The sequence below is a fragment of the Leucopleurus acutus genome (assembly GCF_964270905.1).
Source record: "Leucopleurus acutus genome assembly, chromosome: 2".
NCBI lineage: Eukaryota > Metazoa > Chordata > Mammalia > Artiodactyla > Delphinidae > Leucopleurus > Leucopleurus acutus.
The window spans coordinates 90714089-90740429 of record NC_139143.1 but is presented as its reverse complement, the minus strand read 5'-3'; the positions used below and the strand labels follow the sequence as shown (position 1 = coordinate 90740429).

The 26341-nt window shown below is 48.6% G+C and overlaps 1 protein-coding gene across 3 annotated transcripts in view; it reads right to left on the bottom strand.

Annotated features, from left to right (window-relative positions):
• Nucleotides 1-25713, bottom strand: part of IGSF3 (immunoglobulin superfamily member 3) — a gene marked incomplete at both ends in the record, with an annotated part of 94642 nt that extends 68929 nt beyond the window's left edge. For all 3 annotated transcript variants that reach the window (XM_082832585.1, XM_082832586.1, XM_082832587.1), the window contains one exon: nucleotides 25671-25713. In XM_082832585.1, the coding sequence (XP_082688711.1) occupies nucleotides 25671-25713 (43 nt within the window). The remainder of the gene's footprint in view (nucleotides 1-25670) is intronic.
• Nucleotides 25714-26341: the final 628 nt, after the last annotated feature.

Below are 26341 nucleotides of genomic sequence, written 5' to 3'. Positions count from 1 at the left end.
CTGTCCTCACCTTCTCCAACAGGAAAAAGAAAATACAATGCAACTGCTTCTTCTGTGAGCTTGTTAAGTCAAATCCTTAGGGCTTCATTACTTGGCTTTTGCTAACTATCAATATGAGCGTCTGGAAAATACGTGGAGTCATGGACTTCTAGGAATCCATTAAATTTAGGGCGAAACTGTGATCTAATGTCATTAGATGACAAAGAAAATAAGCATTTTCTCAGGACTGGACAAGTTTTTGAGCTTTGGTTTAGATGCTGACAACATCATATGACACAGTGACCATCTCAAGCTCGTCAGAAGATGAAGAACAATTACACATTTCTTAAATTTACTTCTTGAATGAGAAAGTATTTAAAATACATAGAAAAGTATAGAGAATAATAAATACCTGTATACACCCAAGACAGTCAAATCCTCATTTTTGCCACATTTGCTTTAGATTTTTTTTCAAGAAAGAAAGCTTTATGGGACTTGCCTGGTGGTCCAGTGGTTAAGAATCTGCCTTCCAATGTAGGGGACGTGGGTTCGATCCCTGGTCGGGCAACTAAGCCCACATGCTAAAACTACTGAGCCCGCGCCACAACTAGAGAACCCACACGCCGCAACTACTGAGCCTGCACACTCTGGAGCCCGCATGCCTCAACTAGAGAGAAGCCCGCACGCCGCAAGGAGGAGCCTGCATGCCGCAACGAGAGATCTCGTATGCCACTACTAAGACCCGATGCAGCCAAATTAATTAATTAATCGCAAAAAAAAAAGAAAGAAAGCATCAGACACTGATCAAGTCCCTATCAAGTCCCTTCCCAATTCAATTACCCCTACCCACCCCAGAAATAACATTCTGAACTATTCTGTATTTCTGAACTATTCTGTATATTCTGAACTGTATTTCTGTATATTCTGTATATTTCTGTATATACAGAAACTGTATTACAGTATTTCTGTAATACAGAAACTGTATTTCTGTGTATTTCTGTAATACAGAAACTGTATTTCTGTATATTCTGTATATTCTGAACTGTATTTCTGAACTATTCTGTATATTCTGAACTATTCTGTATTTATCACTCTCATGCCTTTTTACGCTTTTCCTATATATGTATGTATCCAAAAACATATTAATAATTTTTGCATGATTTCAAACTTTGTAAAATGGCATCACACTGTATGTACTCTTCTGCATCTTTCTTACTTGACAAAACACTTTTGAGAGTAATCCTTGCTGACATATGTCACTCTAGTGAATTCATTCTGATCGCTGCAGATCACAGTTCATTGCAGGAATATTCACCACCATCTGTATCACAAATTTTAAATTCATTTTCCTGTTGATGAATTTTTCAGACGTTTCCAACATGTCACTGCAATAAATATGCTTGTAGATGTTTGTCTAGGGGTATCTTTGGTCACAGGAGACATTGCCCAAATGACTCTGCAACAATGGTACACCAATTTTATATTCCCAAGGTCAGTGTTTAAGTATTCTTTTTGTATCTTCATCATCTCCTGGTATTGTTCGACTATTACAGCGTCACCAATCTGATGGGGATGAAATGTTATCTCCTTGTTATTCTGAAAATTATTTTTAAATGAGAAAATACGTTACTAATAAATGCAGCTGAGTGGGCAAGAGTTCTCAACAATACATGGGAGTAGAGTAAGTTTTCCTTGGATTTTCTGGAAAATAATACAGAAAGGATACGGAAGTGAGCAAGGGTACACATAAAACGAGACTGGCCATGAGCTGATAATTGTTAGAACTGGGTGAGAGGTGCATGGGGGTTCATTAGTCTATATTCTCCACTTTAGTGTATATTTGAAATTTTCCACAATAAAAAATTAAAATAAGGAAAAGCAGCAGCTGCATTTGGAGCAAAGAAAACGCAACAAAGAGGAGCCCCTGTAACAGTGGAAGGAAGGCAACCTTCAGAAAGGGCAGAGCCTGGAGCCGCAGGTAGAAGAGGACAAAAGGAAGCTGGGAGAGGGGGCTTTCAAATTGTGTTGTGACTTAAGTCAGAAGAGTTAGGAACATTATTTCTCAAACTGGTGTTTCTGATGACCCTTTACAATACTGCAGCACCTAATAAAATGTTATCAGATTTTAAACGTAGGATTGATAGAACGATCACCATTCAAAATCACTCAAGTGTTTGTTCCATGAAATTTTACTTTGAATTACAGAACATTTGTTTTCATACTCCCAAGTTTGTTGTTTAATATGTGCATGAATTACCTGTTAACATCATTAAAAAAAAAACACACACACACAACTTTTTAGTGGAAAAAAAATGGTCCTTAGGCTTTTAAGTCTGGAATGACTTCAGTAAGGATAAGAGGTCATACTTTAGGCTTTTGAGTGAAACTGTAATTGTCATGAACCATATTAGAATTCTGGATGCCTCCAAGCAGGTAGGACCTGAGTCCCCACGCTTACAGGGCAGGGGTCCAAGCAATGGAGCTGGTCAGGATGCCTGGGATATAAAAGATAAACCCCAAAGAAACACAGTGGAATTCTAGACAGAGCAAAACTTGACCTGAGAGGGAGCTAAAAATTCCTGTCACATAGGTAGGAAAAGGCAGATTAGCTCAACTGGATTAAGAAAATGTGGAAAAGGGAAAGCCTCAACCAGAATTATAGCCAGTGGTTTTCAACTGGGACGTAGGATGTCTGAAGTGTACTGAATGGCAGGGCGTGGCAGCGGCAGGTGCAGGGCAGAGGCTTGGCCGCAGCGACATCAATTACGGCTCCAGCGGGCCTTGGGAGCTCAGGGCCACCAGGGCCACCAGGGCCACCTGCCATCGAGCCTGCAGCAAAAACCACTTAGCAAGTCGTTTCCAAGTTCCTCGGAATGCTGTTGCCTAAAATCATCTCACACAGGTGTGTCCCACACATCTTCACTCATAGTCGTCACTCGCCCACCTCTGCCCCTGAAGCAATTATTCATTAACCACAGGCATTTAGCAGCCAGTAACAAAGCCCACAGGTCCGGAAAGCACAGTGTGAACAGTGAAAGGGGCCGGGCTTGTAGCGCCAGCTCCTCTGCAGAGGCAATGCACTCCAGAGCTGAGGTCAACCTGTCCAAGGTCACACGACCAGTTCCTGACAAAGGGACTTAGAGAGGCCAGGTCTCCAGACTCCGAGATCAGTGCTCTCGTCCCTCCCATGGCACCACGCGGGTCCTTAGTTCCCCAACCAGGGATGGAACCCATGCCCCCTGCGGTGGAAGCACGGAGACTTAACCACTGGACCGCCAGGGAAGTCCCGCGCCTCCCTCTTCTAAAGCATCCTCCTTGCGCTGGAATCCCGGCAATTGTTCTGTTCACACCCCTGGGCCACTGAGATCTCACCTGGATGGACACTCGTGGCAGGACCTTCAGGGGTCTTGACTCACTCCCCTGCAGTCCTTTGTGTCCTCGACTCTGGGCCCGCTCGTCAGCAGCTCTGTCCTCTTTTGTGCATCTATTCCTGCCAGTCTAAGGGAGCAAGCAGGAAGTTTCCAGGCCGGGTGCTCAGAGGCTGACCGTTCTCAGCAGACGTCACCTGGTGCCGGCCTGCCCCAGGGGCACCCATCCATGCCTGGTCCTCCTGGCGGGGTGCTGGGCAGCAATCAGATCCGGGGGAGAGGAAGGGAGGGGAGCTGAGGCCAGGTTATAGCTGCAGGAAGGGACTTCACGCACTCAGGAGGATTCCCTGTGGGCAGGGCGGTTGTCATCCAAATCCCTGGGCCACCGGGATGTTGTTCCTACTCCTCAGTGAGGAGCTAAGGGCCAGGGAGTCAGTGACTCACCCAAGGTCATCAAGTCAGTAGGAATCAAGGCAAGGGCAGCAGCCAGGGCGTCCCACTCCGAGGGCAGGGCTCGTTCTGCCCCCACGGGCGGGTTTGCCAGCGGGCTCTGACCTCCCCAAACCTGTGGCCCCAACGTGGCGAGGCCCCTCCACGTGCCGCAGGACAAACAGCTGCGCACTCTCACTCCTTTAGAAAGGATGGCCTGTGCTTCCTTCCATCCTGACCCCTACCAAGAACACCGCTCCGGAAATGTTGCCACAAGTGAAGAAAAAAGTACACCCAACCACAAGGTCCTCAAACTCCTCCTCTCCATTTCCCCCAGAGGCCGCACCAGGGCGAACTGCATCCACCGCTACCATTTACGGGCTCTGTCAAAACCTCGGCACAAAACAGGAGAAGAATCCAGGCCACCGCCGTCGCTGGGTGCCTGTTCAGCAAGCTCCAGCCCTGAGATGCCCGTGAAACCGCGGCCGCCAAACGGCTGCCCAGGCCCCAGCAAAACGCCCTCCAGCGCGGAGCCTGCCCACGGCTCCCAGTGGCTGCCGCTCCCGCCGTCGCTGGGGAGAGGGCGTCTCCAACTCCAGCTCTGGCCTGAAGCTAGCCCACAGGGCCACGATGGCTGGGGAAGGGAACAACGCATGTGCAGAATGTTCCGGTGTCCACCCTGCAAGAGGGCCCCGGTTACAGCAGCGCAAATCCACGGGTGACTGTGAATTGTGAACCGAGGTGACAGCCAAAGGGAAAGCCAGCAAAGGAGGACGTCCGTGGAGTACACGGCCGTCAGAGGAGAAGGCTGCCCTGCCTGGCTGGAGGGTCCCTTCATCAAGTCTCCCCCGTATCAACTGGCTCCAAACATTGAAACCTCTCCAGACACCCACTCGGGACTCGTTAACCTATCCGCCACTAAAACAGCAGCGAGTGACACCACAGTCTGACCAGAAAGGTCCGAGATTAGAAGTCAAATGTACCGGGTCCCTTTCATTCTCTGCTGGTGGGAACGTGAGATGTGCCTCACCATGGGAAACGATCTGGAAGTTTCTTATAAAGTTAAACACACTCACCATATGGCCCAGCAATCCCACTCCTGGTGTTCACACAAGACAAATGAGAACCTGCGTCCACACAAAGACTGACACACAGAAGAGCAGCTTTGTTCATAATAGCCCCAAACTAGAAACAGACCGAATGTCCATCAGCTGGGGAGTGGAGAAACGCACGGGGATACATCCATACGACGGAATACTACTCAGCAATCAAAAGGAATGAACCAGACCCGTACAACCACATGAATGAATGTCGAAAGCACTCTGACGAGCAAGAGAAACCAGATTCAAAAGACTTCGTACTGTAGGATTCCATGTGGACCACATGCTGGACAGGGCGGAACTGCAGTTACAGAAATCAGGTCAGTGGTTGCTGGACCTGGAGATGTGGGGAGGGAGCTTTTGGGGGTGATGGGAGCATTCTACATTTGTCCGTGATGGTGGTTTCCATGACTGTTTACACTTGTCAACACTCAACGAATTATACACTTAAAATTGGTGAATTTTGTTGTATGTACATTATACCACAATAAAGCACATTAAAACAATACTAGGTTCCTTTTCCTTAACTGGAGCTCAAAGACGTGGCCCGTGCTGGCTGGGACTTGGAGAAATCACATAACCTTGCCGGGCCCCAGCTATGCCATCTGTACAGGGGCTGCCTCACGGTCCCCTGGCTCGAAACGACAAGAATGAAGTCGGAGGATGTGAGCGAATGTACAGACCTGCACCCAGTGGGGGTCCATGAGTGTCAGCCTCTGCCCACCCGCCCTCCCCAGTGTAAGTGAGCGACTCCACTGACCCTCAGCCTTCAACCAGCCGGGGCCGGGGATGAGCCGGAGGACCCGGTGAGGAACTGAAACACTGCGGAGGGTGAAGGACAAAGGCCGCAGCCTCGGGGGGCGGAGCGGGTCGGGGGAGCTCGTGGAGGCGGCTGCTGGGGAAGGGGCTGAGGCTGGGGACAGCACAGAGGTGGTGGGACAGCCCAGCGCTTGACCATTTTGCTCAAGGCCGGCCTGGCTGTGGCCTCCAGGTCTCTCATTTCCTCTCCTTTAACGAGGGGTCACAGAAGTGCTTTCCCACAACTGCATCATCTCCCTATAAAGTCGTCAGCTTAAACACAGAGCCAAGCTGGGGCAGGACAAAGTCTCCTTTATGACACATCGCGGTTCATCCCCACCCGTTTGAACCCTTGGGCTCTGACACAGAACACGAGCTCCAGCCACTCCCCGTCACTTCCCACAGGCGCCAGGACGCAGCATTCCTTTCCCTGGCTTCTGGTTAAATGCCATCGTGAGTATCTTTAGGAGGAAGCGGGGGGACTTGGGGGGTGGGTGGGGGTGGGGTCAAAAGAGAGAGTGGATCCAAAGAACTTCTAGGAACTTTAAAAGGCTTGGAAATTCATGGTGCCAGTTCTTTACTATGTCTAATTTTACTCTGAAAGTTCCTCTTAACACAAAACATGTTCCAGCCAAGACAGGGTTAGTTTGGGCTCATGAATAACGAAGGCGAGGGACTGCCCCTGGTGGCGCAGTGGTTAAGAATCCGCCTGCCAACGCAGGGGACATGGGTTTGAGCCCTGGTCCGGGGAGATCCCACGTGCCACGGAGCAACTAAGCCCGTGCGCCACAACTACTGAGCCCGCGCTCTAGAGTCCGTGAGCCACAACTACTGAGCCCTCGCACCACAACTGCTGAAGCCCGCGCGCCTAGAGCCCGTGCTCCGCAGCGAGAAGCCACCGCAATGAGAAGCCCACGCACCGCAATGAACAGTAGCCCCCGCTCGCCGCAACTAGAGAAAGCCCACGTGTGGCAACAAAGACACCACACAGCCAGTAATTAAATAAAATTTTTAAAAGAAATAAATTTTAAAAATAACAAAGGCAAGCATTTCCTCAGTTCTCTGAGTGGAGCTGGAATGAGGCAGAAAGGGGCCCCAGAAGAGAACCCACAGGAAACTAAAGTTGCCTGAGGCAGAATCAAGTGAGCTGTCAGGGGTGAAATGCAGAGGGGGCATTAGCTGCAGACAGCTAAGCTGCGCAACAAAGGAAACTGGGAACAAGACTGCGGGTCCTTCAGGAAAGCCTGGTAGAGCCTTCTCGCCTGTTAGATGCCTGTGTTTCAGGTGACACCCAGTCAGGTAAGGCTGCTATCTCCGCAAACCCTCCCCGCCACCCAGTGATAAACCACTCCCTTTCTCCGGGACGGTCTCATTACATCCTTTTTGCTTGACACTCACAGGGCCAGGGCAGGTTCTCTGGAGTAAAGCCCAGTACGGTACGGTACACAGAGGATGTCAACACTGCTCCCTGAAGCACTGGGAGAGAACGCAAAACGAAGGAAACCTTGAAGAACAGGCAAGAGACAGCAGTGTTGACAGGAACAGGTGCTGGAGGAGATGGAGAAGGGGGAACAATGGTTGACACATTGGGGGACATCAGAGGCGGAGGTGTGGCAGGTGGCAAAAGAGGTGACTGCTGCAGGGCAGGGCAGGGGAGACCCGGGCAGCACCACCCAGACCATGGGGGGAGGACCCCTCAGAGCCACCCGATGCTGTCAGCATGAGAGAACACCAAAGCTGGGGAACGCCCAGGGGCCATTTGCTCAAAGGCTCAGAGATTTCACCCACAATGGCCTCGCCAAGACTGAAACAAGAACAGCAAGATATCCCGAGGGAGGTGACAATGTGGTCCAAAGGTGGTGTCTTAATGGCTCAGCAGTATGTACTGTGGCCTAAATCCAACCTCCAAATGACCACGTTATCTAACTAAGGCCAACCTGAGGCCGTCAGCTGACTAGGGTGGCACCCTGGTCCTGAACAACAATGGTGACAACTACCACTTACGCAGCATCTCCTACATTAAGACTCTCCCCGACGGTTCCATTCAAGTCTCACGATAACCCAAATGAATGGCTCCTGCTATGTCCGGATAAGGAAATGGGCGCTTAGAAGAGTTAAGTAACTTGCTCCAAATCACACCGCTGGCTGAATAACCAATGCTTATCGAGTGGTGGTCGGGTGGACGGATGGATGGACGACTGGATGGACAAAGGAAAGGCCAGGCTGACAGACAGCTCTCTTGGGACTAGACTTGGCCCTTCTGCGCCTGTCAGAGGAAGCAGGGAGAGTGGTGGGTAAAACGAGCCCATGAACAGGACAGCATCGACAAATATGTATGACAGCCCTATTTTGCTGAAAGTGGGGGGAAAATAAAAACACCATCTCTCCACGAGAAACAGGAAAAAGAGAAACAGTCTGTCCCTGTCTTTAAATTTTCAAATCATAAAGAAGAGCCCCGGTGGCCCATGCCGGCTGTCCCCAGGTCTGAAGGGTTTTCCTCCGAGTATTTATTTGCAGAGTCAAAGTTCTCAGTTAGAGGAGAAACAGGACACAGCAGAGATTACATCGGAGCAGGAGAGGCGCCGCACAAAGGCCCTTCCTTTGTGTCTAACTCTGCTTTGTTTAAAGCAAGATCAGATTCAGCATCTGCACTTTTACTCGCTGCCTGACGAAAACCAGATGCCAAATGCCTCGCAGCACTGCGTCCGGGCCCCTGCCCTTCGGAAAACAACTTGAGTCAGGCGGGCCAAATGCACCCGGCACTGAACAAAGCGCGCCCGTGCTTCAAGGGCCGAGATCTGCGCTCCTGAGCCTTTAAGAACAGGCACACTCGGAATCTTTTCGGGCTAGGAAAGGCGAAAAAGATGGGCTTCGTACCTCATTCTTCGTCTAGTCTAGAGGTCTGGAACTTTTTCCTGAAGCTCCACCTATAGCTGGATGGTTGAGATGCTCAAGCTGGTCACCAGTGGATACCAGTCACCAAAACGTTCCCCTCTGCAAGCCACTGACATTCTGGTGACCGATGGGAGAGAGCAGCCATCTTGCTGACACGGCTCAGGGACAAGGATCCCCCTAAGCTAAAGGGCCTTGGGGGTGGCAGTAAACTCACCCTCCAAAAATACTCAGGGACCCAGAGAGAGAATAAACACCAGCCAGCAAGCTCTAGCTCCTGGATCTCTGAGCAAATCAGGTCAGAAGCAGATGGAAAAGTGTAACCTGAAGACCACTTATCTATCACCTGGACCACAAACAGCCGTCAGCGGCGCCACCCTGTTACAGCTCCAGACCTGGCTTCCCCAAGGATCCCCAGCTAAAGGTGGAGCGATCCAAGTCTGATTCTGGAAGGACGGCACTCCTCCCTCTGTGGCCACACCCCCGGCCCCTGGCCCTGGGCCCCAAGGATGCTGTGGCAGGGGAGGACAAAATGAAGGAATACAGGTTCTTAGCTGCCTCGGCCAGGAGATGACACCTGTCACTTCCTCACCCGTTTCACTGGCTCACATTAGTCACACAGTGTCAAAAAATCTGCACAAATTTGGAGGGGTGCGTGCACATGTGGTGAGCTGTTGTCTCTGCCACATCGTCTAAGTCCTAAGACCTCTCATTCCCAAGGTCAAGCTCCTATTTTCAAATGAATTCAAGGTCTCATCACTTAGAGCTTCCATCATTACCTCAAAACCCCAGTGGCAAAAACAGACAGCATCTTCCTAAATTCGGTCCCCTCTTCCAAATTTCCATTTTATGTCAAGTCATCACACTCAAACTCCTACAGTCATCTTTTAGACGCAAGATTCAATCATCTCTTCATTCAATCCTCCCTTCTTTCAACAGTTACTTTCCTTTACAGTTTTCCTTTGATATTTTCCCCCATTTCCTACTACTTCCAACTCAAATCTCACCACCAACAACTGAATTATTCCAGGAGCTTAAACTGGTCACTCGGCTTTTATTTTCTTCCCTTGCCATCTACGCGGCTGCCTAATCCTCCCTTCCAAGGTCCACTTTCTTAGTTTCTCCCCCGCTCAGGGGCCCACAATCCTCCCCACTGTGTAAATCAAGGGTCACCTTCTAAGCCTGCAATTTGCAGTGTTCTAGAATCTGCCTGTGGAATTAGGCAGGACATAACCTCCCTGTTCTCTGCCACAGCCATGTCCACTCCCATCTCCACAGGTCTGTTCACGCCACCCTCCTACTCTTCTTGTGCAAGTCCTCATCCTACCTCATGATCCAGTCCAAATACGACCTCCTCACCTGAGTCCTTCCCACTAACATACTAAACCTCTTTCTCTTCTGGTTTACCACAGGGCTAAGTGCTGTCTCTGCCTAGTGTGCCTTCTCATGAGAATCTACATTGTACTGTTTTACAAGTGTAAATCCTATTTCCAGCTCCTTTGAGGGAGTGGCTGATGTAGGCTGCCTTCAACTGTACGTAGTGGAAAACAGCAATTCTCTCACCTGAAAGACTGGGTTTGCCTTTTGGTGGGTGTTCAACCAAGAAAGACACAACCAAGCCAACACTCAGGAGAAGGAAGGATTTATTACTTGAAGCAAGTTAAGGAGAACACAGGGGGGTCTTTCCCAAAGCAGTGTCACCCCGAACAGCAAAATTAGGATAGTTTTAAGCTCAGGGTACATTGATATTCATGGAGGGGCTTGGGTGGTTGAGAGTCTAAGCTTTAGTTGACTGAAGTCACGAGGGTCAGAAAAGGTCAACATCATCATCCCTTAGGCTCCAGTGGATCTGGTGGTTGAGCGCTTCAGGCTAATCTTCACTATTGAAAAAGAAGTGGGAGTCTTTATAACTGATCTATTATCTTTGTTATATACTTACTATCTCTTGCCTGATAACAGTTCTTGCATTCTTCTGTTCCCTTAAGATTATTAACTACTGAGGTCTGTTCAAGGGCAAGCACTGTGGCCAGGCTCAGATCCCAAAGTAACTTAGGCCAAAAATGGCTTCTCTTATGTCAAGAAAGCCATGCCTGGTTCTTTTCCTCCAGGGACTCCTTACCCTAACTGCTTACAATTCCTTCGGCTGAAACAGTGATGACAGAAAGTGCAAGGTCGGCCTGCTCAGTCTTCAGTGCCTCTATCGTCAAGGACCCTGGTTCTTCCCATCTTTTGCCCTCGGATGGCCTCAACAGATTTGCTTTTCCTCGTGGTGACAAAATGGCTGCCTCTTTTCCAAGAATCTAGTGCATGGAGCTGTCCCTTCTGTGTTTCCTTTTAAGAGAGAAAATGTCTTTCCCAGAATCCACTCCCCGACCTCCCCAGAGGACTTCTCATATCTCACTGGCCAAAACGATGTCACACGCCCGTATCTAGACTATGGGCGTCCATGACTGGCTTGGATCCACCAGCTTTTACCATGGAGCTTAAAGCAGAGTTACCTTTCCTTGAGTAGTTGGCAGGGAGGTGGGAAGGGAGGCATGACATTCAAAGGAAACCAGAGCTCTGCCAACAAGAAGAGAAAACAAATGGCTGTTGTGTAGGTAACCAACAGTGTCTGCCACAGGCAGGGCCCGGCGTCATGCATCCTTGCGTCTTCCCTCCCTGGCCACACCCGTCCTGCACTGGCACATATGGACGCTCAACAAATATCGGTGGAATTCAGCCAAACGAGGAATTATCCTGTGGGTGTGAGAAAACAGTGAGCATTATAATAGAGTGGCACAATTGGACATTTGTGCATAGAAAGTGGAAAGAGGGCCATGAAATCCAAACAGATGCAAAGAAGTACTTAGCAGAGGAGGTTGGGAAGCTCCGGTCCAAACCCTAGGCTGGGTCTGACTGGCCTGACTCCCAGTTCCACATCTAGGGAGCGGGCCCCAGGCCAGAGGGCTGGACCTCTCCCAGCAGGGCCCAGCTGGGCCTTCTCCTCATTTCAACCCTTGCTTCCACTGGGCCAGGGGTCTACATCCAGCCCACAGCCTGTCAGGCACAAAGGAGGTTCCCAATGAGGCCTGCCAGTGCCTAGCTGCTCTCTGGGCACATCATGGGCACCATAAGTCTGTGGACCAAGAATACCTTAGCACAGGAGGTCTGGGCTCTGAAAACAAGTCCTCCCTTCACTCAGGGCCAGGGACGACTCCTTCAGCTGGGCTCACAGGTCTCTGCACCCTCGTTCCTCTTCAGGCCACCCTGTTCCTATCCTTGCCTCCCAGCTCAGCTTTCCAGCACATTCTCCCAGATTCTTTGGGCTACGGACAGCAGTCCAGACCCCAAAGGCACATGCCTCCACCCTTGAGTGGAAAATGCACAAAGAACTGTATAGAAAATATACTGAACACAAGGCTCTGAAGTCTCACAGATGCCCTATGTCTACATCACAGGTCCATGAGTTTTTACCTATTGGAAGTTTTGGAGTTCCTTTTCAAATACTGTAGAGCTGGGATTTCAGTGGCTAAAGAAAACTGTTGAATGCAGCCACTCTCAGAACTCATGACACGTACGCAACATTCGATACACAGTGACGGAGCAACATTAGGTTGAACTGTATGACACTGCCGATATTCGACCGTTTTTGACCTACGAACATGGCAACGTCACACAGTTCAACCTAATATTTACTCTGTGCCAGGCAACTGGCTTGGGACACCATGACCAACTACACAGCCATAATCCCTGTCCTGATGGAACTTACAGTCTAGTGCATTAAACCATTAACTAAAAAGTCATCTCGGGTGGGAGGGAGGGAGACGCAAGAGGGAAGAGATATGGGAACATAAGTATATGTATAACTGATTCACTTTGTTATAAAGCAGAAACTAACACACGATTGTAAAGCAATTATACCCCAATAAAGATGTCAAAAAAAAAAGTCATCTCAGTTTTTAAAAAAAGAAAAGAAAGGAATACACGGTTTAGCTGCACTATTATAATTAATTATATGCGTAGTTATGTGTTTACTGCCTGACTTCTTTGCACGCCTATAATCCACAAGGATGGCTCTGTCTCCTCTATATAACACACAGCCAAACACGAAGCAGAATGCACTGGATATCTGTTAAACTTATTAATTCATGTTACAGTAGACAAGTGCAGGTGCTGTGGAAGCATCTGGCAAAGTGATCTAACTAATTTGGGGGCGTAAGTGTCAGGGCCTTCACCAACTTGGAATTTCTAACATTGCTGATAAGGCTGAATTAGGTCCTCGAAAGACAGCTCCGTATACCACACAGATACCGCCAGCAGCATAAGTACATGGGGTTTCACGGGGATTATTTAAAATACTTAATAGAACAAACTGTTTTTAAGCACAGCCCCGTATTTCAGAAATGCCATTTACATAAACAATTGGTACGTTAATTGCAAATCATTCTTATTTCTCTCCTAAAGCAGGATGCCCCCAGGATCTTCAGTAGGTGCTCTATTAGCCTAGTCTGAGTTCCAGTATTTACTTAAAAGTACTAACAGTGACGTTCTGGAGAAATATTTGGTAACTCGGACATTTTTCTAATTCAAACTAATCTTCCTCGTTAGTCTACGTTGTTAGGGATTTTACGATCCTATTAAGACGAAGCATCAAAGGCTGCCTGCCCTTCGAGGAATGTTCACCAAATTCTTTTGCAGGACACTTCGGGCAGCGAGAACCAGAGCTAACATCAGAGAGCGGCTGGGGAAAAAAATAAAGAAATGACCATTTGGAGAGCAGCTGTAATCCAATTCGGCCTAATACGTGACACCTATATGAAGTCACATTGAAATTCCAAGCAAAGCACGTGAAAACTTTAGGCCCCGCACCCCTGATCTTTTGATTGACCTGACGTAATTTCATGAAAAACATCGGTGAACACCACTAACCAGCAGGCCTCCTATCTATTTTGCGGCATCTCCGTGAGAGCCAGCCCTTGACACACTGCAGAGACATCAATGAGCCTGGACGGTATCTTCATGCGTGTCTGGCCCGTCACTGCTCGCTGTACCAGCACAGAGATTTGGTAAAACACTGGTCACATTCATGGAACGTCTTAAACTCTCTTGACATAGCAAATGATCAGCAGGCCCTGTCCCCATGCCAAAGGCAAACAAAACTCTGTCGCCAGCAAGGAGGACACCCGGTCTCTCCGAAGGACGCCAAAATCCCTGTCCTGCCTCCTTTGCGGAACCTTGCCAATCTCTGGGATGCAGGCATGATCAGGGGCTAGGGGAGATTATGCTCTGAATGTCTTAAGTGATTAGTTACTTAAAATCCTCCACCTGACTTCAGTCATTCCCCGTTGCAGATGACAGAGAAAAAGCCTACTTGATTAAAGCCTGAATGCCTATACATTTGAAAAAGGGAAAATATGCAGAAGAAAACAAGAGTCAGATTACTGATGGGCATAGCACCAGCCCCAGGACATCAGGGGCTACTGAATAAATTATGACAAGGAAGCACATACATTAACGATAGATAGATTCGCCAGAAATACCTCCGCCCTTCCGGCTCTCACAGTTACTTACTTTCCCCCAAAGCATAGATTGAATCTGGCCTTGCCCTCAAGCGTGGCCTGGCTCTCCCTAGATTCCAAATATGGGAAATTACAGCTCTTCTGTGGTGGGGTAAGAGTGGGAAGGCAATGTTTGTGTTGCGTAACGTTTTAATTAAAACAAAGACGACGTACCCAGAATTTCTCTCTTCTGCTGGGAGAGTTTTCCAGGCCTCCTTCCACTCTCTCCCCACCCAGGCCATCAGTCTTTTCATCACCTCCAGAATAATTCCCCTTTAAAATAAGGGGATTATGCATAATGAGATCTGCAAAGAGTCTTCTAAAATAAATTCAAGTCTTGAGCCACATTCGTTTTCACCTACTTTCAACCTTCTTAGAAATCCACCCTTGGGGGTGGGGGGTGGAGTGGATGGACCTGGACTCGGAGTGTGAGAGAGAAAGGGGCTACTACGCGTGCTGCTTCTCCCAGCCGAGGGGTGCGGGGACACCCAGCTAAAAGTCATCCCCCATCCTGACACAGGGAAGGAGAAAGACCTGGGCCGGTGCTCCGAATGCAATCTTGCTTTTTTGTAATGCAATACCAGTAGACAGATTGCCAAACTCTCCAGCAAGCTACCTTACTGTACTGAAACATCAGAAGACCTTAAGAAACTGCTCAGCAAATCATCTCTGAACAGCGTCAGGGAGGGTTGTCTAGCTTGGGGATGAGCCAAGAACAAACTTATCCGCACAGTCCCTCCTCTAATAAACCAACAGACGTGTCCATCTGCGAAGCAGAACCCCCCCAACGGACCATCCATCTCCAAACCAACACAAAACCACCGCGGAACAAAAGCACTGCGGAAAACCAGAAAGGCCTCCGAGGAGAGCTGCTCGTGGGGAGAAGGCTGGCCCTGCGCACAGGCTCCTGGGAGCAGCCCTGCCTGCTCCGGGGCTCAAGCCATCGCCACCGGGCACAGCTTACAACCTGCCTGGGACCTGCAGACTTAGAGTACGTGGGCGAGAGGGGAGAAATACCAGGGACGAGGGAGAGAAGCGCAGATCAGAGCTTCTTAGGGTTAACCCCATGTCGAGGGAAGGCCCCCGGGAAGGTGCAGATCTGGAAGAGTCCGTCAGTGTGTCCCGTGCCACCCGGCTGAGCTAACCCAGCAGCTTCCGGAAAACAACCGTGGTGAGAGCCTTGGGCTCCGGACGGGAGTTAAGGGAGGCCAAGTACCACGTAAGGGTGATCAGCCTTAACACCACCATACCCCTAACACCAGGGTCCTCAGCAGAAAGCTGGCTGTGGACGCTGTCTCCTAACTGACGGCAAAGTCTGTGACTATTCTAGGTCTCCTTTGTTCTGACTTCCTAGAAGTTCAGAGCTAAGTATGCAATTCCCAATTCCAATACAACATCCCCAGCAGTTAATAAGCACGTCTCCCACCATCATTGGTACCCTTCTCTTACTCCTATAGGCCCCTCACCAGGCCTGCCCAGGGCATGTGTAATTCATGGCTGCTAATGAAGAGCTGAGAACAAAACAGGAAGAAAAGATTTAAGAAATAGTAAGAAAAAAGACTTACCTTAGGAAAAGAGTTCCCTTACGTCAGAGTGTCTTTAATTAATCTTTCTATTTATTGAAGATTAAAAATACCTACCAGGTGACTACTTAAAATGTTCATTATGATTTTAGCTTTCGGTTCTTGGTATTTGAGATAACAGAACGACGACTGCTTGTAACAGGCACTCAAATATTTGTTGAAGGAAGAGATGGAAGTCTTTTCACGAAAGTACTGTAAGGAGATTCTAGTGGTCTCTGGATGGGTGGTAGCCAGGTCAAACCCTGATGTTTAAGAAGGCTTGGCTGTGATATGTGAACCCGACAACCACCCCTCCAAAAGAGCGACTCTTTTAAAAATCAGGTCTAAAGGTGAACCATCCAGGAAACCTGCTTTTGCCCCCAGGGTTTTAAACAAAGTCACACCAGTGAACCTGAGAAGTAACCCAACACTTTGAAATGGTCATCTTTTTACAGCAATAGTTGCTCCTGCAGGGTTAAAGAAAAAACGTTCTCTTCCTTTGGGTTAAGGCCTTGAAGGTCTGGTAGCCAGCAACCTTAAAGGTTACTCCAGTCCAGCTCACCCTAAACGGAAGAATCATGTGGGAGTTGAAAACGCAGGAAAACTTCTCATTTTTTTCCTAGTCTATGAACAAATAAGAACAGTTGATTGAATTGGATACAAAATCCAGTATTTACGACTGTCCTCTTAACAAGTTTTGAATGGGCTTTATTTTAATTCAAGATTATAACTAAGACGGTCAATAAAATATGTGTGTGCTTAATTTGTTAAATGTATGTGTTTCTAGAGAACGTACTCAGAATAAACAAGTCAATTATTTCTCTTAAGTACATTAAAACTTAAGGGTAGTGTTTTTATTATGACTCTTGCTCTTGATACAGCAAGACAAAATTATTCTGTTATATAGTTATTGAATAAGGCTCACTACTCCCCAACGATTTTGCCAATCACAGCTTCTTCTAGCTATAAAATAACCAAATCAGTTCTGATATGGCCATAAAACTGAGACTGAAAAAGAAGTGGAATAAATCACCCCTTTAAAATCAAGTTGTTGAACAATATGTTCTGTATGAGTCCATTTATGTCAAAAAAGATCTATATTTGTGCGAGTATATGACTAGAAATTATAGAAAAAAAGCCTGAGAGAACATAGTGTATCAAACTGTAAAAAATATATTTCAGACTCAACAAGGGGCTCAGGGCAGAGAGGGGAACTTTCACTTTTTACTTTCTGTCGATACTGTTTGGATTTTTACAACAGAACTATATTCACGTGTCACTCTGTCCAAAAAATTAGAAGTCAAAGCAATAGAGCAAGCAAAAATAAGCTATCTTGTGAAACTGCCACTTGCAGCTCATCCCCTTTCTGTTATGTAACATTCTACCCTGAAGCACTTTATTTGTTTTAAATTATGCCAAATCTTCAGTGAAAATCGAGATTTCCTTCCTGATGGGGGTGCTACATCTAAGAGGTTGTGAAATTTCATTCTCTGGAAGTCTTTAGAAAGGCTGGGTATGTGGGGTGGGGACGTGGTAACTGGCCAGGACAGGGAAGGTGGGGTTGGCCCTGAAGCAGCGATGGTTACTCACACACAGGTCTCCAGTTCCTGCTCCTCCTAAAAGCCCTTCCTAGCAACGGTCAAATCAAGGTTGCCGATGCAACCAGTTGATGGGCAAAAACCCCTAAGTAAGTTACGCAAGCCCCTTAGGGCTCTCAAAGTAACACTTGGGGTGAGGAAGCTGGCCACCTTACAGGTTTCAAAAACACCTCACCATGATACCACTTTCCCTAAGCTGCGGACACAGGGCTAAGGTACCTAATGGGTCCAGGCTATGTCTCCTTTGGTCACTGGCAAGCCAGAGCACCAAACTAATTTTGCTTTAAAACTGGACTACTATATCAAATGTGAGGGGTCACACTGATTATCACGTAGAAAAAACAGATTAATACTACTTAATAAATGCTGCCTGGCTGGGAGACAGAGGATTTCAAATTTATGGGGCTCTTGGGGAAAGGGGAGTTAATAAAGGGGGTCCCTGAGAAGGAGGTAGGCAGCCCATCTCATGACATGGCTCCGTTACCAGCATAACACAAGCAGGAGCCAGTGCCCAGCTGAGAGCAGAGAAGGTGTTTGCAGAGGCTGCCATGGAAAAGGAGCAGACCGTACCCCAGAGTAGCGGAAAATGGGTGTTACAAGCAAAAGCAGAAACAAATACATGAAAATAACACCAACTTAAGGCAATTCTGAACATACTCCACTATATCAAAGAATCATAATGGGGGACTTCCCTGGTGGCGCAGTGGTTAAGAGTCCGCCTACCAAAGCAGGGGACGCAGGTTCGAGCCCTGGTCCAGGAGGATCCCACACGCCGCAGAGCAACTAAGCCCGTGCACCACAACTACTGAGCCTGTGCTCTAGAGCCCGCGAGCCACAGCTACTGAAGCCCGCGCACCTAGAGCCCGAGCTCCGCAACAAGAGAAGCCACCACAACAAAAAGCCCACATGCCACAACAAAGACCCAATGCAGCCAAAAATAAATAAATAAAATAAATAAATTTATATAAAAAAAGAAAGAATCATAATGGGAAAGTACGCATAGCTGGTATCAGATTTCTTCCCTCTGTTTTAATAAAGGGAAGGTCTGGGGACCTGTAAGTTGATGGGAAGAGGTCCCACGAGAAGACTGGACACCAGTCTCTTTGAGTTCACAGTTTTGCTAGAATGTCTTTGCTCTGATGATGTTCTGATGGACACACAAAAGCTCTTCCTTCGGTACAGAAACAGGTCCCCTTCACTTCCACTCTGGACCCCCCACCTCCAGTAATGCCCCCTGCCCTCCCTGCCACTTCTCCCGCTGGTCCTCTAGGACACCTACCTACAGCTCTCTGGTATCTGCCATCTGTCTCTGATCCAAATACCTAGACCTCACACCAACCGACTGTTCCAGTTCTTCCCACCAGCACCTCTAAGGGCCCAGGCCCACTGACACTCGGGCTTCTCCACCCCTTTAGAAGTCTTCTCAAAACAGCCCCTTGTGCCCCGGTGTCCTCCACCCCACAATTCTGCCAGGACCTCACTCTCCTATTACTTAAATAAATGCCTAAAATTCCCGCCCATCCAGAAAGCCCTTCCAGACTGACCACTCGAGAGCTACTCCAGTCGCATCCCTCTCCTGGACACAGCATTCCCTTCACTCCTCCTGCTAAGCTGAAAGCAAGATCAAACTTGCCTCCCCTCTCCTTCCCCAACAAGACAACTGTCCTTGGAGAACACGTGGTATATCACTGTCTCCTTGTCCACCTGCAAAGTGATTTACCACTTTTTTCACCCCAGGCTTTAGATTATCTTCTCCTAGAGGGGAGGGACATGGTTGTGTTCCAGCAAAGCCTGGATCACCTGGATGAAGGGAAATAGGGTATTCGGGTGAATTTCATAGAGGGTTAATAGAGGGTTAGGCAGAACCTTTGTTTCAACTCTCATGATCATAAAACCTATTATAAAGCTTTTTAAGATACATCTGACCACTTCCCAGCCTGAGTAGAGTTAATATAATTTAATCTTTGATTCAGAATCTTGCAGTGCCCCCAGGCTCATGATTCTCTCCTGCTACTGTAATTACAGATGCAGAAGATGTAGAGACTGGGCTGATGGTGGCCTGGAAGCCAATTTCTAGAATCAATCCCTGCTGCTACATCTTGTGATTTTCACCTTCCTGAAAGTGGAGCTCAAAAGTAAAAACAAGGGCTTCCCTGGTGGCGTAGTGGTTGGGAGTCCGCCTGCCGATGCAGGGGGTGCGGGCTCGTGCCCCGGTCCGGGAGGATCCCGCGTGCCGCGGGGCGGCTGGGCCCGTGGGCCGTGGCCGCTGGGCCTGCGCGTCCGGAGACTGTGCTCCGCGGCGGGAGAGGCCACAGTGGTGAGAGGCCCGCGTGCCGCAAAAAAAAAAAAAGTAAAAACAAAATCCCACTTATCTGGGTTGGGATTCTAGTTAAGGGAGGCCCATTGTCATGGTCTTTGTTAAGTGCCTGCCACTGTGGCCCACAATTAGTCACTTAATAAAGGGGTCTCGATGAGGGAATTTGGCAACATGTGATTTTCTACAAATATAAGCTTGGTTTTCATGCAACCATTCATTTCTTTGAAAAATCAGGGTCATTCACACACAGGTGTCCTAAATTTCCTTAAATTAAAATCCAACCCTTTACAAGGAATAGCTGTGCTCACATCAAAGCAGCAAAGAAACAGGTGTCCAATCACGGTGAATGAGGAACTCCCAAAAGAACCTACAGATACTAATCAAGGAGCCATAATTCAGGATGCACAAGGCCAGGGACCATGGGAGGCCAGGAAGCGGAGCCACTTCATCCAGTTCCCAGGCTAGGGCTCAGTGGAAGTGGTCTGCCTGGGCTCCAGGCAGACCCAGTCTAAGCCCAAATCCCAGACTCATTACAATCTGAACTAATTCTCTGTGTCCGGCATCATCCCACATGAACTGGTCCCTAAAACTACTTACAGTCATTTCTCCAATCCCTAAAGGGCCACTCTGCCACCACTATGACTGCTGACTCCTCTGCATTGGCAGGACTCTCATGGGAAGAGAATGCCCTCCCCATCCAAAGACTGCCCATTTCTGAAAGCCCAGCCCAAGTCCTCACGCATAAGTCTTTCCCAGTGACCTATGGGAAACAACAACCAGTGACCACATTGAACTTTACCTTGAACTTCCCGGGAGTCCATGGACAGATTTCAGGAGGTATGTGAACTTGAGCGGGAAAAAAAATTACATCTTCATTTTCACGAACCTCTAAGTTAACTGTTCCTTAATTGTGAATGTCGGCAAGCATCATGGTAATGTTTCCAGGACCTGTGACTGTCACGATACAAATCATACCTACTTTCATATCACATCACAGTGGATGCAGATACCTCAAAATATCATTTTCACCCTTCACTACAGCAAAATTACATAACTGTTAGATCTGCTGGTAGATCTTGTTATTAATGTGTTATTAAAGAAGCATATTGCTGTATCATAGTTTTAAATATTTTGATGGCAGCATTTCAATATAATTGATTTTCTCTGTTATCCTAAGTTTTTATTTATGCATTTGAGAATGTTATCCTAAGAAGGGGTCCATAGGCTTCACCAGGCTGCCAGAAGGATCCACGGCACAAAAAAGGTTAAGAACCCCTGGTCAGTGGAGTAAAAGCAAGAGCTCTATAGCCAGACAACCTGGATTCAAAGCCAGGCCCTGCCAATTTCTAGCTCTTTCCCTTTGAGCACAATGATTTGAACTCCCTGAGCCTTGAATTGCCTCATCTTGATCGAGGGAGTCAATATAGAAACAACACCTACCTTGTGAAACCATTCATTCATCAAAAATTTAACTGAATCCCTACTTCGTGCCAGGCACAAGGCTGAGTTCTGGGGCTACAGTAATGAACTGCACAGAGATGGTCCCTAAGCACTTTATACGGAAGATCATGCTCTATGAAGTGTTTGGCTGTGATTGGCACATAAGCACTCTATAAACACTACAGTACCACTGTTAAAACCACAATATTGAGCATTCAATTGTATGCTGATTTGCGTTGCTTCCCAGGTAACAAGTGTTGGTTCATCTAGCTCACGCCTTCCCAAAAAGGCTTCCTGGAGGCCCGGGGCGGGGCCTCATACTCAGAGGGGCAACTTGTTAGATGCAAGAACACAGGATTTGAACCAAATGGTCCTGATTTCAAAACCCTGTTCTGCCACTTCCTAGCTTTGTAACTGTGCCAGAGACCAAGAGCTGTCATCCCCAAAATTCTGTCCTCTCCTTCCCCTACAATAATAGAGCCCCAGTTTTGGCTGGATACTTAGAATTAAGGATGACATTTCCCAGCCTCCGTTGCAGCAAAGTATGGTCATGTGATCAAGTTCTAACCAATGGGGATATAAGCAGAAGCAATGTGTGCACGAGGGCATGCCCTTCACCAACCCTTTTCCTCCTTCGTAATGGTTGGGACTAGCACCGCCATCTTGGACCATGAGATGACCTTGGGAATAGAGGCATGCACTTGGAACAAGACAGAAAGGACCTGGATCCCCACCCCTGTAGAGCACCATTTCAAACCATTTCAGGCAAGTTCCTTAACCTCCCTGGACCTCAATATCCCCATCTACGAAAGAATGATAATATAAGGTGCCTAGCTGGCAAGACTGTTTGAGGATTTAATGAGATAGGACTTGCTTCACAGTAAGGGCTAGAGTTAGGAGAGGTGGTAGTACTGTTATTCTCTTGCTGTAATGACAAATGGAGGGGATTGGGACATCTTAACACAGCCCTGGGTGCCCAGGGGTGGCTCAATGATTCACACAGTTGAAAGGCATCTTAGCAAGCCTAGTCCTGACAAGAATTCCCTTCTCTGGCACCCTTGTCAAATGGTCCCCAGAAAAGGGAAGGGCACTGCCTCTGGGACAACTGTGGGGACAGTGGTGTTTGTTCATCCGTAAATCACGATCTTCATCCTCTTCCTTCCAAACCCTTCCCCCGACTACCCCAGGCCACCTCGCTGCTCTCCACTTCCTCCTCCTTCTCCTCTGCCTTTGATCACCCAGTCCTGCCTCTGAGCTCACTCCCCCCAGAACATCAAAGTCTCTTTCAATCTCTTTGGGAAGCACCCTCTGGCCTCTCCCCTAAGAAGCCTTCCCTAACTAACTGGGAAGGTCGTGATCGCTTCCTCAGTCCCAACCTATTCAAACAAGAGGCTTTTCAAACTCTACGAACGAATTTCTCTCGCACTGGAGAAGAACACAGATGACCATCTGACATCTACAAGTTCTCTGTGTTGAGCCAGGGATGTCCCCATCACTTACGTTTTTCATTGCTAACACTTTCAAAGCTATTTCATCTTGTTTGCCACATCAGCACTGGTCTGGAAGGCCTAACTCCTCATGGTTACGCAAAATCGAAATCTGCCTTATGTGCCTACAGCTTATATTCAACTTCCCTGATTATTCCCTTCCTGCTCTTGCAGACACAAATGCTATTGTCTCCCCCACAGTGCTGTCACCTTCCCATGTCCCTGTCACTCACACAGGCTGCTCCCTGCCCCGGGCCTAGGCACAGACACAACCACCCTCTTCTCTCCTCATTCCCTCTTTCACACTCAAGCCACGTCCACACCAGCCCCTGTTCTCTACTCATCTTCTGCCCCTCCGGCTCCATCCATTCTCAGTAGCGGAGACTCTACTATCCTCTTGGCTCAACCAAGCCCATGCTTAAGACGGCTTTCGAACTGGAATAAGGGTGGCCATGGCAGCCGATGGTTGCCTAGTTGGGTGGGGCACCCAGAGCTGCAACAGGACGAAACAAGACACGGTGGTCAAGAGGGCAGGAATCGGTACCCAAGCAGGCAGAAGAGGAGGAACCTGATCCAAGTCCTAGACATCGGTAACGGAAGGGAGCGGAAAGCACGGGTCTGATGATGTCGAGGGAGTCACAAGCATCTCAGATCTACCCTGTACGCCCCTCACATACTGTCACAGGGTTTTCTCAAACTGCCACTTCTGGAGGCTGGCAGCACCTGTATCAGTCTCACTTTGCAGAGCACTTAAACTGGTCCTACTTTTTACAGACAAAATTTTATTCCAAGCGTGTGACCCACCCGGACACAAAACCTTGAGAGTCTCTGCTATTTTCAATTCACATTACACATTAATTTTCATTACACAGCCGGAATGCTGACACGTGAATCCGATCACACCAGATCACAAGCAAGAAATAAGACCCCAACCTGGGTTCTGCTCCCTCCACAAAGACCTTCTAGTCTCCAAGGTTAACAAAGTAGTAGCGAGGCCCCCTCCCTGCCATGCTGCCAGCCATCGAGTGGTAAGAAAGGGTGAGAGTTCACCAGTGGGGATCAAAAACCCAGGCATGTCCAGAGTTCTAAACCTCCCCACTCTCACCCAGGTGTGCTCTTCGGCCGCCGTTCCCCTCTGACACCACCTTGACACTCATTTTCCTCCGTGGCACCTGTTTATACTTGAGGCTGGGAGTGGAGGAAAGATACTAGCGCCCAGTGCCAGGGCTCCGCTCCAGGGTGGCCCAGAGGGTGAACAGAAGGGGAACCAGCCAGCAGCCTTACATTTCTGGAGCAGCCAGGAGAAACAAAAGGGACAAATGTCACATTGCCTTGTTTGCCCACTGGTGATTCCTTCTCCTGCCCTGGGCCCCACCCTTCCACTCAGCCCTCTTTCCCGCCTTAGCCACACCATCAAGCGCATGCCCAAGCCTCCCGGAGGGCTCGCCTGTTGGTCCTCTTGCATCCACATGAATCGCTAATTACTGATTTAAACCCACACACTAAGTGAATGACAAATACCAATACAATACTTAGGACTGGCGAATGGAGAGCTACCTGTCTTCTTGACTCTGCCTGAGCATACAGGAGACACAGAGACACTGTATCCTGACCCACACCTGAGCAGAAGACTGACGAAACTTGCCGCCAGACTGGGTGTCCCTGTGAGCGCTGAGGAGGGGAGGGCAGGGCTGGCAGTGATGAACTCACACACCGGTTCTCCAACTCAGCTCCACACTGGAATTGTCTACGAGAGCTAAGACTCATGCCTGGGTCACCTTCCCAGAGAACCTGGTTTAATTGGTCTGGGGCCGCTGCCTGGACATGGGGATTTTTTTAAAGCTCCCCCAGTGATTCTAACATGCTCCCACGTTTGAGAACCACTGATGGCTCATACTTACGTGCTCCCGACATTTTTCAAAGCAGTCAAGACCTTCAGCACACCTTATAGCCTTTAACTGTCAAGATAGCCCTTGGCGGTACACCCCATTTTACTGTGATTCAGACGTCAATCATAGTCAGGCTGAGATCTGAACTCAGGTTCTCCACCGCAAAGTCCACTCCTTTTCCACTCTTCTGTGAACTCTTCTTGCAAGGGTGTAGACAACACATGAAAGCAATCTCCACTGCCACTAGGTCACAAGTAAGTCCCATAAATGCAAGACACCTCGATGTGGAGATGCAAACACCACAAGCAGCAGTGATAACCTCTTCTGAATGCAGGGGACTGAGCTGAACCCAGAGGGCAGCGGGGTGTGCTCACGTGTGAGGTCTAAGGCAATGGAGGGAGAGGATGCATCAGATCCCGGGCAGGGAGCTTATCCTAGACCCAAGATGTGTCCTGAGATACCACACTTAAGAGTAAGACAGCGTTCAGTGGCATGGAAAGCACTGTTGAATGGGAGAATGTCGGGCAAAGGGGGGACTCTTCAATGGGAGGGAATCTTAAGAGAGGTGTCAAGGGTTCACCTCTCAGGCCCCAGTTTCTCCATCCCGATCTAACCATCCTAACCTTCTGTGGGGTCACAAAACCCAATCCTAGCACAGCTCCTACCAGGCACCACTCCTCCAGTCTCTCTTCCCCCCAGAACTACAATCTGAGCTTCTTTGGTGAGGGGACATATGACTAGACCCTCAAACATTTTTAGTCTACTGATCACTTAGGTAGGGCAAAGCATCCCTTCAACCCCTATTCCACCCATGCTTACTTCCCCCTCAAAAAAAACCAAAAAACACCATCGTTATCACCAAACCAACTTTCCTGAGAGTGGGAATAACGCTGCCACTTCGGATCGGATTAGGAATTGATGTGGACTGACACAGACGTGAAGACGCTGAAGAACCATGTTTATAAAATACAAGAAACCAATCCACGATCCACACGGAGTCCCTAAAGCGTCGACATAGATGGGGGACCCCACGGCGGGGCCCGGGACAGACACTTAAGGACAGCAAATGTTCCTTCTTAAAGACAACAAACGATGGGCCACCTTTCCTCCTGGGTCAGAAATGGGGCTCTATTCCAACCTGTGACACACACCGCTGCCTCCCGGGGTCCCCCAAAGCCGAGTGTTGATGGGGAAGAACCACAAGGAATTACAGGAACCAAGAGCAGGTGAAACTTTCCCATCGATCGCGCTGCTAAGCAGCAGCCACTTACCCAGCACAGCCAGACAGCTCAGCACTGGGAGAAAGCACTTCATGTCGGCAGCTGAGAGGAGACACAACACAGGGCGCTTCCTCTTCTCCCAGCACTTAATCTCTCATTTCTGGCAATCCACTTAGAGCTCCAGAAGACAGTTTTGGAAACAGAACTTAACTCAGGGAATGAGAACAGGTTAAAGAGCTCAGCAGGAGGGAGTGGGGGAGGGGCGGCGGGTGGCAAGTGTTAAACTCCCCTAGGCTAAAGGAAGGGTCCAAAACAATTCGGACGGCGCTGGAGGCTCGTGCCACATCCTGTGCCTTGTGGTTTCCACTGTAATTGTAGATTGCGGTGGATTAATCCTCAAGGAAAAGGAAAGAAAGAGTCTGAGAAAATCCTTTCATCCACTGATTATACAGAAATGTCCTTGGCTTCGCAGTGAAGGTGTCTGTAATCTCCCTCATTCGGATTCCCCAAAGGGAACGGGGCAGGTTTTGTCAAAACCTTTGACAGCCCAATCGCCCTGGTCGGCATCGACTGCTCTGGGTTTCTTCATCAAAAAGTCCGTCTCCATGCATGATGGTGGATCACGGCGCTGCCACCTGCCCGAGACCTGCCCGCAACACACGAAGCAAGTTGGCGTTCGTTCGGCAGCCCTGAAGCGGTCCCACAATGCCAGCAGCTCTCTA